The sequence below is a fragment of the Perognathus longimembris genome, chromosome 8 (assembly GCF_023159225.1).
Source record: "Perognathus longimembris pacificus isolate PPM17 chromosome 8, ASM2315922v1, whole genome shotgun sequence".
NCBI lineage: Eukaryota > Metazoa > Chordata > Mammalia > Rodentia > Heteromyidae > Perognathus > Perognathus longimembris.
This window is the reverse complement of record NC_063168.1, coordinates 6,103,836-6,114,372: the sequence shown is the minus strand read 5'-3', so window position 1 is coordinate 6,114,372 and position 10,537 is coordinate 6,103,836. Positions and strand designations below refer to the sequence as shown.

General features: G+C 41.1%; 1 protein-coding gene across 2 annotated transcripts in view; it reads right to left on the bottom strand.

The window, feature by feature from the left end:
• Window positions 1-5,137: 5,137 nt before the first annotated feature.
• The window catches only part of Slc9a2 (solute carrier family 9 member A2), an 89,391-nt gene continuing 83,991 nt past the window's right edge, over window positions 5,138-10,537 (bottom strand). For both annotated transcript variants that reach the window (XM_048352467.1, XM_048352466.1), the window contains 2 exons: window positions 9,429-9,519; window positions 5,138-8,747 (listed from right to left, as the gene is read on the bottom strand). In XM_048352467.1, the coding sequence (XP_048208424.1) occupies window positions 8,377-8,747; window positions 9,429-9,519 (462 nt within the window). In that variant the 3' untranslated portion in view covers window positions 5,138-8,376. The remainder of the gene's footprint in view (window positions 8,748-9,428; window positions 9,520-10,537) is intronic.

The window sequence follows — 10,537 nt, the reverse complement described above, 5'->3', positions numbered from 1 at the left end:
CCCAAGGTGAGCTACATGAAACTGTCCTATTAGTCAAAAATATCTTCCTATAATTCAACTGGCTTAACATGTTTATGGAAGTTAGAGCGACGCTTTCCAACATCATCACTCTCCCTGTGTCTGTGCCGAGCACAGAGCGGGGAGCCCAGCGTTCCAGACGCATGGCTGCCCCCAGAGCAGAATGGGCCCCTTTGTGCTGACACCCAGAAGGATGAGTACAAGTCTGGCGACAGGGTGTGCCTGGCCACTCGAGTGACTCACTGCAAGGCTCCGGGCCTAGGCTCGATGATGTGGACAATGAAGTGTGCAAGGGTCACACCGGGAGCCCATAGAAGGAGCTTGGAATTCATTGGTTCTCTACCCCGTGATCCCAGTTCCTCAGGAAGCAGAAGCCTGGACCCTCGGTGTTTGTGTCCACACACTGTGGACAGTCCCTGGAGAGCCTCCAGAAGGGGTTCACCACGCACGGGATTGAGATCACGACAGCTAAGGGGAACAGAATGGGAATGCATGTTTTGCGAGGACCCTCTGGCTGCAGCAATGAGGACCGAAGTCCTCTGGAAGGAGAAGCAGCCTGGACTTCAGTATAGGATCCACTCACGTGAGCTCTGGGAGACAGGCGGGCCTGGGGATGGGTGGCAGCAGAAAGCAGCCAGGAGGAGGCTTTTCTTGACTCTGGGAGGGGCTGTGGCGACACCTGTGGATCTGGTCTGGGCGGAGGTGAGGAAAGATCAGGAGGGCAGTGTCCCTGAATGCCCAGTGTCCTCTGTCCTGTGGGGATCTTGAGTGGGTGGTGATGGTGGCTCACTCTGTCTCTGGAGAAGGTCTTGGGGAGTCCTGAGTGTGTCTGCCCGAGGACACTTGTGCGAGGTCTTTAGAAACCTACAGGATGTGAGAGGGTGAGGGCAGTGCGAGCTGTGGGCACCAGGGCAGCTGGAATGGAGACCCACTGCTTCCGCGGAGGGCATGGTCCTTCTTTACATCTCTTCCTGGCCACAGCCAACTTGGCCATCTGCTGAGAAGTCTAAAAAAACAGACTCTAGAACACCCCAAGGTTGAAAAGGACACGGCTCCTACCGAAATGGTGACAATCTGACTAAAGAAAACCACCTTTGATTCTGTCCTATTTTTTTTTCCCTGAAGAACTTGCCAAGTTTGCATGCTGATTTTTTTCTCAGTGATAAAATGCCCTTAAAAGTATAATTAACAATTCTAATATATTTTCAAAGTCATTTTGTATCTTGATACATATTTAATTCTTCATGCTTAACAGTTTTATTCCATATAAGCTAAAGCACAGATGAATACTAAAAACAATCCTTTTGCTTTTATAACCATTATAAGATAATGTCAAATAAGTACATAATCTGAAATTTATACTGAAAGCCAGTAAATAGAATAATTTTGAGATCACATATCATAGTGGAAATTTCTTATACAGATACAAAACTAAATTTTAAATGATGTTACTATATTTTAAACTATAGTTTCCTTTTCTGAACTCATTGAACATTTTCAAATAGCTCTTTATGAAGACAATAAAAAGTTCTGCTTTCCTAAATCATGGATCATGTGTGCTGGTCCTGGGGCTTGAACTGATGGTCTGGATGCTGTTGCTGAGCTATTTACTCAAGACTACCCTCTCTACCACTTGAGATACAGCTCCACTTCCCACTTTTCGATGGTTAATTGGAGATGAGTCCTCCAAACTTTCCTACCCAGGCTGGTTTTGAACCATGATCCTCAGATCTTGGTTTCTTTAGAAGCTAGGATTTCCAGGCATGAGCCCCCAGCACCTGGCTTACTAGTAATTTTTTTTTTTGCTAGTCCTGGGGCTTGAACTCAGGGCCTGAGCACTTTCCCTGGCTTCCTTTTTCTCAAGGCTAGCACTCTACCTTTTAGCCACAGCGCCACTTCTGGCTTTTTCTGTGTATGTGGTGCTGAGGAACCGAACCCAGGGCTTTGTGCATGCAAGGCCAGCACTCTACCGCTAAGCCCCATTCCCAGCCCCCTTTACTAGTGATTTATGTAGCATAAACGTGAGCTGAAAGAATCTAATCTGAACAGAGAATTGTGTTTTCCTCAGTCTTGATTTAAACTACACAGTTAACATAGGAAGATAGGTAGGCCTGAGCAGGAACAGAAATTGCCCTGAGCTGTCAACCTCCATTTTAACCCCTCAGATGGCCACACCCTGGGCCAGTCATTAAGACGGTTCCTCCATCATTGTGGATCCCACTCCCCAACCCAAGGTTAAACTGGGATGGGTAATAAAGGTAAACGTGTAGGTGTAAGCCTTCTCAAACACTGGGCAGGCATTGCTCAGTGCCAAACCACTTGGAGAGGGCCGCAGGGAAGGCCCTGGGTTTCATTCCACTCAGTCACCCCACACTATTGGAAACAACCTCCAAGCCCCCATGACATCTTCCACATTGGCTTGGCCTTACCTAACTGCTCACCTTCCTGCTTGAGCCGTGTGCTGTTCCTGGTTGTGGAGTTGACTCGGTGCCCGCTCGTGCCTGCCTCCAGGTGTACGTTATCTTTTCTATCAGTCACCCATTATCATGTTCTTATTCTTTACGGCTCACTTTGCTAAACCTGAGGCAGTGTTCTTAAGCATTGAACCCAGTAACCAAGGACATGTGGAACATCTCATCCACTGGTAGTAATCCTACCATCGTGATGAACTCCTCTGTGCAAAGCGTGTCCTGCTGTTATCAGAGAAGCACTTTACAGGTTCCCTTCAACACGGCAGAATTTTCGGCCTCACTCACCTTGTGTGTTTGCACACAAGGGCTACTTGAGACCAGGCACTCAGTACTGTGGCAATGGACCGGATAGCCCAGGTGACCTTGAAGTCCCTAGTAGATGGGTAGTATAGACACCATGGATATGCTGGATGAATCAATGCCTCACTTTCTGAGAGACACGGAGGACAACGGAGCAAGATCTCACCATTCCACCTAGAATGTGTACATTTAAATGGATGAACGGTCTGTCTCTAGTATTTTCAAATCTCAAGAGTAGCTGAAATCATGCCAAGTGGATTTTGTGAATGAAAAGAGAATTCCCATATGCCTTGTTAAGTTCTTAAGACTCAAGTACACAGCTTACCTACTTATACTTGTCCTGAGTTTGCTTAATAAAATTAGAACCAGGTGAAAAAACTAACATCAACCTAGTGTGACCAATGTGTTCTTTTAATCACTACGGCCTGGCTCTCATAGGACTATTTTCTTTTTTATTCTTATGAGTGCCTTTGGGAGCCATTTTAAGATACTACTATGGACATATTACATGCTTTATGTACAATTTGAAGACAAATTCTTAAAATTTATAATAGGAAATTAAAGCAATCATCTAATAAATCGGGCTTTAGTATAATAATAAATCTAAATTTCATATCCCATGTACTTCTCAATAAATAATTTGATCTATAACCATGGAAAATATTACACTTTGTGGTACCACGATACACAGGTCAGAGTATTAGCCGAAAACAAGGAAGATCAATTTAAAATTCATCCTTAAAAATGGACTGAAGTGTTTCCGCTGCTTATTTATTTAGGCCGCAGGAATTTTAAAGGGCTTCTTGCAGACACTTGAATGTGCGCTGTTGAGCGTGCATTCTGTTCTCCCAAAGCCAATCAGGTACTTAGATATCTGACTTCCTCGGGAGGTTTTTGCACGACGTCGTCGGTTCTAGGTGGCCAGAGGATAAGCCTGGGTGTCACAGAATCCCACTTGAGGTAGGGACACTCTACGACATCAACAACAAGGAAGAATCATCTCTTCAGTGTGCCTTCATTAGCTCATCTTGGGAATGAATAACACATTGACAGAATTCCAAGAGATGACTTTCACTCATCATTGAATGTTTAGTTTTTGAGGAAGAATTTTTATGGGAATTTGATGTATTTGTTTTTATAATACTGATTCAGAAAAGTTGTTTAGAAAGTATATGTTTCTTTCATCATGTGTTAAATAAGTATGTTTTGATACATAGTTTTGAGCTAATGTAACATGATTTTAACAGCCCCCAAATGCATTCGTTTTTAAAAACAAAATTTCCAAAAGAAAGCTTCATATTTAATATATAGAAGCCCAACAGTAAAGAAAGGCAATGACAGTAGCAAATACAACACATGAATATTTATAGTACATGATTATTATAAGCATGTATTATGAATACAGGTTTCCACATGTACTAGCAAAAACCTAAAATTTGGTGGGTTGATTCATAACATGACATAATCTAAAAGTCATTTGGTGAGATAACAGTTTTCTGGTTTGGGAAGTCATGTAATATTTCAGAGCACACATTATAATGGAACCCTTACAGGAAACAACTTTCATAGAAAAATAGTGAATCACTTAAAATGCTTGTTTGTCTAATCAAGTTCTGTTACATACTAATAATGTTAGCTAGCCTCATTTGAGATAAATGTATTTGAAACTAATAGAATTAAAAGATTATAGCTCCAATGAATCATTTTACTTTGAAGCACTTTCTCAAATTTCAACTTTTTGAAGGTTATTTCCCCCAGAATAGTTCCATTTTTGTTTCCTAAAAGAAAACATTAGTTCCTCACTCGCAGTTGTTTACAGGTGATGTATATTTAAACTTTGTGTAGTAGAAACAGGAAAATCTTCGATTTCCTTTATCAATGTACAAATAAAGATGCATGTATAGAACCTTTTCCTATTTGGCAAACAGAATTAACCATAACTATATGCAAGGAGCCTCATGAAAATGGTTTCCAGTTACACTTATAACTCCACAGGATTCATTGAAATAAAGAAGGAGAAAACATTTGAACATTTGATTCCAAGTATTTTGTCACACGAGAGAAAAACCAGAGAAGAAACCATTACTGCATCTGACATCCCATTGACCAGGTATCTCACAACATGACATTTCCACACCCTGCAGTGTGATGATACAGAGAGGCCCAGAGAAGCTCTGTGACCCGCTAAGTGTTCTGGAAGTAGCTTCTGAACAGGCCAAGGTGATCCCTTTGCTGTCCAGACTGAAAATGTGCTCATCAAGAAACTGTAGATAGCTTAACACTATGCACAATAAAACTCATATAGGGTTTGTGCCTAAGAGATCTGGGCCACAATTGATTGACCATTCTTGGAGGTAGTAAAATAGAGTTTATTTAGAAGATTTAAAGAAATCAGAGGAAATCAAGATATTTTTAAAAGTTACATACCAACACAACACTACCAAAACTACCCAAATGGGTGTTTTGCCCATACATTCTTGCAGTGACACCTATATCAGTCTGTTCTGAGTCATGAGCTTTCTTGTTTCAAGTCAACCAGGGCTGTGTACAGCCCGCCCTCCATGTCTGCAGATTCTGTATCCACAGATTAAGTCAACCTGATATGGAAAGTATTCCAATGAATGCATCTCTCTAGATTCCTGTGTCCTTTTTCTCCTGAATGATACAGCATATTACTGAAATCACATTTACATAGTATAGGTTTTATAACTCATTTTGAGTGCTGTTACATAGGGGCAGACACTATGATGCTTCTTCTAACAAGCTTGTACATCAGCAGGTTTCGAGATCCTTAGGTGGTGTGGAATCCACATCTTGATAGTGTTCAGACCACAGCAGATAATGAAATGGGGACTCCATCTGGACAAAATGATCTTTCTAGTCACTTTTAAATAATAAAATCCAGCGTGTACTTTGAATTGGCAAGAATTCTACCTTCTCATAATCGACCCTAAGAGGCCAGTGTTAACATAAACACCATTTGTAGACAATGCAAGAAAGGGAAAATGGGCTGAGATATAATAACTCCACTTCTCTATACCTTGTATTAGTGAACACCCTGATTTCCAGTAAAACAGAACACCCTCCACCATAAAGCTTAGAAAAAGATGAGTGCAATTTCACTCCAGAAATTTTGGGTGCAAATAAGCAAAATACACACCAAAAATGATCAGATTTTGCTATTCATTTCTCATTGTTTGCTGTCTGATGCAACTCTTCCCGAGGTCAGCCATTCAGTCTATAGAAATCACTGATCCCTGAATTTTCACTAATAGGCAGTTACAGTAAATGGAAGAACTACTGAGATTCCACAGGCATGAGGAACCTTTGGTTGGATCAGGTATTTTAATGAATGAAATGAGTCATTGACAAAAGACTAGGCCTCTTTCTAAAGTACAGAATTTTCTAATGTCGTATTGACAGGTTTTACCTCCAATGTGTTTCTTTCCTTAGTAACTAGAACTTAGTAGTTATCAAAAGGAGAAAGCATACAGAGGAGGCTAAAATCAAATTTATTTTTATTACTGTAGCCACCAAAAAAGTAAGAAAAAAAGTAAGATGGATCATAATTAAGATAAGTTGACTTAGATGTTCCTTTCCAGAAACTTATACATCCTTTATATTCTCTATGCAACTTTCACTTAGTGAAGGTAGAATTTGTTCTAACCTGCTTAGCAAGAACTTCGGCAAAAATTTCCCGGTTTTCTCCTTCAGATTCAGTATTTATTAATATAGATACCCAAGAGATTTATTTTATAGTTATTTAGCCTTCCTTTCCAGGTGCCATAAATAAATAAATAAACCATACTGTCATTCTTAGATGTTCAGATCACATCTCTTAGATGAATTATATTTCTATGATAAGACTCTACATCAATTTTATTTTATATATGTATATGAATATATATGTGTACATACATATTTCATTTAAATTGAGATTTTTGGCACAGAGCTTATAGTTTTCCAATTGTGTTGTACACGACTTTCCACCAATCAGCCAAGGATTGCCAGGAAATAAACAACTCATATGAACTTGTGTCTTGTCCATTCTTCCTGAACTTAGTGCTAAATGTTTATCAGTATTCCAAGACATTTGAATATTAGAGAAAGAGGGGAGAAGGAGGGTACTGGAGGATGGGCTGGAAGGCCTGTTAAGGACTGACTCTCTTGCCTAATTTTGATGTGCTTTTCCTCAGCAATACCGCTTGCAACCTTTGCTGACTGTGAAAAGTTCCCAAGCTGAAACCAGGGAACCACTAAATCTAAATCCAAAACTACAGAATCTTGTTCCATCAAGTTTTAAGGAGGGAATATTTAGGGGGGAAATCATAACAGGTCAATAAATTTACAACTTAACAAACAGATTTAACCATAAATCTTTAATAATTATGTCCCACCTCTTTTCTTTCTGCTATACTACTAAACAGGAATCCCATAAATAGAACCCGATTTCATAGGGTGAATTTGAATCACTACATCACTGGAAGTCAAGAGGCAACCAATTACTGATTCGTGCAAAATACAGGACACCCACATTCTCCAAAGTGCTTCCTGAGCAAAAGTCAAAAGCTGAAATCTCACCAACTTTTTGTTTAATACTGTTTAAATAAACTCTTGTGGTTTGCTTTGGGAACTTCCACCTTGGACAAAATGTTCTAGAAAGTCTTACAGCACAAGAGTTCTATTAAAGCAGGTGGTCATAGATGGGCATGGCCTGCACCTTTCTCTCAGTATTGCACAGTATAAAATTCCCAACAAGTGGAAGCAGGTGCTGGCCTCTCTCCTCATTGGCCACAGATTCTCGTGGGTGGGATTTGAAGAAGCTGCCACCCAATCCGTGAATCACTGGACAGGTGGACAGCCATTTTGTCTGCATTATCTACAAAGAAGAGGCAATGGGGTTTAAGGACCAAATAATTCACCTGTTATTTCATAAAGGCACCTCTACTCTGTGTTCTGGGATCAGTCCTGTGTCTCTGCTTGTGGCGGTTCTAACTGGGTTCCTATGCATGAGAGGATCACTCTATTTGAGGCTCTGTTTTATCCTTTACCAACTGGTCACCTAGCCCAGGATAAAGAACCCAACCCATAGCTTAGGAGCTACATTGTATCACTTGACCTTTACCCCTTCCAAAGATGTTCTCAGTACTCTTAATCCTATCCATTTGAAAAAAAAAAAACTGAACAGTACAGAGATACACATTTTTTTTCCATAAATAAAATTTGAGGCATCAAGGTAATATATTAAAATTTTCACCAACAAAGTTGTGTTTAAAAATTTCAAGTTCTGTCATTCAAGTTCATTAAAGGCACGCTTATTATTTTTTTTTCTTCAAGCCTGCAAAGAATACAATTTCTAGGAAAGAGAGAACGTAAGACATTTCTGTAGGATTTCCTTTGTGTGTTCCTCTTCGCGGGATACTCATTCGCCCCCTGATTCAATGGCTTGGCTTTACTCCCCCCCACCCCACCCCATGAAAGTATGTAGACCGGGTTTTAAGCGGAGTTCATGATGGCATCCGGTTCTAATGTGCCCAAGCCCGATGGCGCTGTGTCAGGAACCCCACATCTGCGTTGGCCTTTTCCATCAAGGCTTCTCACCCCCAAATCGGCCTTTCCGGTTTCCAGGCTCCGAGGCCCTCCGCACCAGCCTGGGTGGGGGCTTGGGTGGGACGTCTTCAGTCAAACTGTCTTCCCTGCCCCGGCCAAAGCGGTCTTTGGAGAGGAGGGGTTCCCGCAGGACCCCCCGCGTCTGGGACCCCCCTTCCTTGTTGGGGGGTGCCGGGGGCACGCTGGGCTGCCCTCGGTCAGCATCCACGTCCACCTCGTTCTTCCATTCCATTTTATAGGGCTGGGGAGCTTTCTTGGAGAACTGTTCTGGCAGGAAGCGCCTGCCCCGAGGTTGTAAATTGAGCACAGTGGTCCCGGAGTCTGGGTCTGAGTCACTGCTGTTTCCATCTACAAAAGAGCAAAGGGAGGACAGTGGGACACGGCACCGGGGGGCTGGGAGTATGGCCTAGTGGCAAGAGTGCTTGTTTCATGTACATGAAGCCCTGGGTTCGATTCCCCAGCACCACATATATGGAAAACGGCCAGAGGTGGCGCTGTGGCTCAAGTGGCAGAGTGCTAGCCTTGAGCAAAAAGAAGCCGGGGACAGTGCTCAGGCCCTGAGTCCAAGGCCCAGGACTGGCCAAAAAAGCAAAAAAAAATAGCTCTCCTTGGACTCTCAGAAAATAGTGTAGGCAACTACGTGGAGATTATTATCAAATACTGAGATATTAGGTCTTGAGGAAAAGCATTAGTAATTACAGGCAGAAGCAAAGCATACGCTTGTCTCTATAAAAAATAGACGCGAGTTCTTGCTAGGCCACACGTTTTGCACGTCTTACCTGCTCAACACTTCATGGTAACAACATCTGCTTTTGCTATGTCAACGAAACATTATGGAAACTAAGCAGATTGTTTATCAAGTACAATGAACACAAGACAAAAAGATCACAGTGATTTAAAAAAATAAGCAGGTATCCTTTTGTTATGTTAGATTTGCAAGTTTTGAACTCAACAGAGAACAAAATTTATCTATTTTATAAGCACTAGTAAATGCATGTAATTTTTTTCTGCCAAAAGTGTATTCATTACCTGCATTGGAAATAATCTTTTTCTTCTGTAGCTTTTCTGGAAGCTTTGTGTTTTTAGGTAAAGATAAATATCGGGAGGTTGAAGTAGAAGCCTGTACAATAAAAAAAAAAAGACTTTATTCAGATTACATGAATGACATTTATTGTGTATTAATAATTGAATTTTTTATGATAAAACTTGATCTTAAAATAGGATTTTGGTTACTTTCTGAGAGGCTATAACCATTGTACTTGAAATGACTAAGTCCTTTCCAAAACTCTAGTGGGGAATAGCAGCTAAAAATGAATGGGATCATTAAAAACAAGACGCAGAAACTGCTGGTTCTTTTTACAGAAAATTTACAGACACACCTATTTACTAAAGTTGTTATTTAGAAAGGTTTAGAATAAGTAAAATCTCATTTAAGAAATAAGTGTAGCCTATTTAAGTTTTATTTACTTGACTAAAACTTGAAAATAATAGAACAAAGGTATCTCCAAATTAAATTCAGTGATGATATGAATGTTATCTTTAAGTTTTACATGTAACTTTTAATGAACCTTGTTGTACATTTTACATATATTAAAGATAAATCTGAAAGTGCATGTATAGCCAGCTTTTAGCTGAAAAAGCTTAGTAAGAGTGCTACGCCCTGAGTTCAAGCACAAGTGCAGGTATTCTCTCTCTCTCTCTCTCTCTCTCTCTCTCTCTCTCTCTCTCATACACACACAGATAAATCTCCTTGTTCATAAATGACCACTACTATACTCAATGCAGTATAACAATTTTAAAAGATTAAACATTTTAAATACATTATTATTACCCACACTGAATCAACAAGACACTGTATCCTTTGTGAATCTCCTTCTTTCCCTACTGACACCACCCAGCCCAACTGAACCACTGAAGAAAAGGACTTCAAAATGCCTCCGTCCCCAGCTCCTGTGGGCGCCCAGCAGCTCCCAGAGGGCACATGGGTGCGCCCACTCACCTTCAGTCCTGGGCCCTCTGCTTCCTCACATGGGAAAGCTCAAATGGAGTCCTAGGCCCACTGGCTGACCAACTGACTAGACAACAGTGAGGAAACCGCGTTCACTACTGACACCACCCCCCTTAGGTCCTGTGAGCAT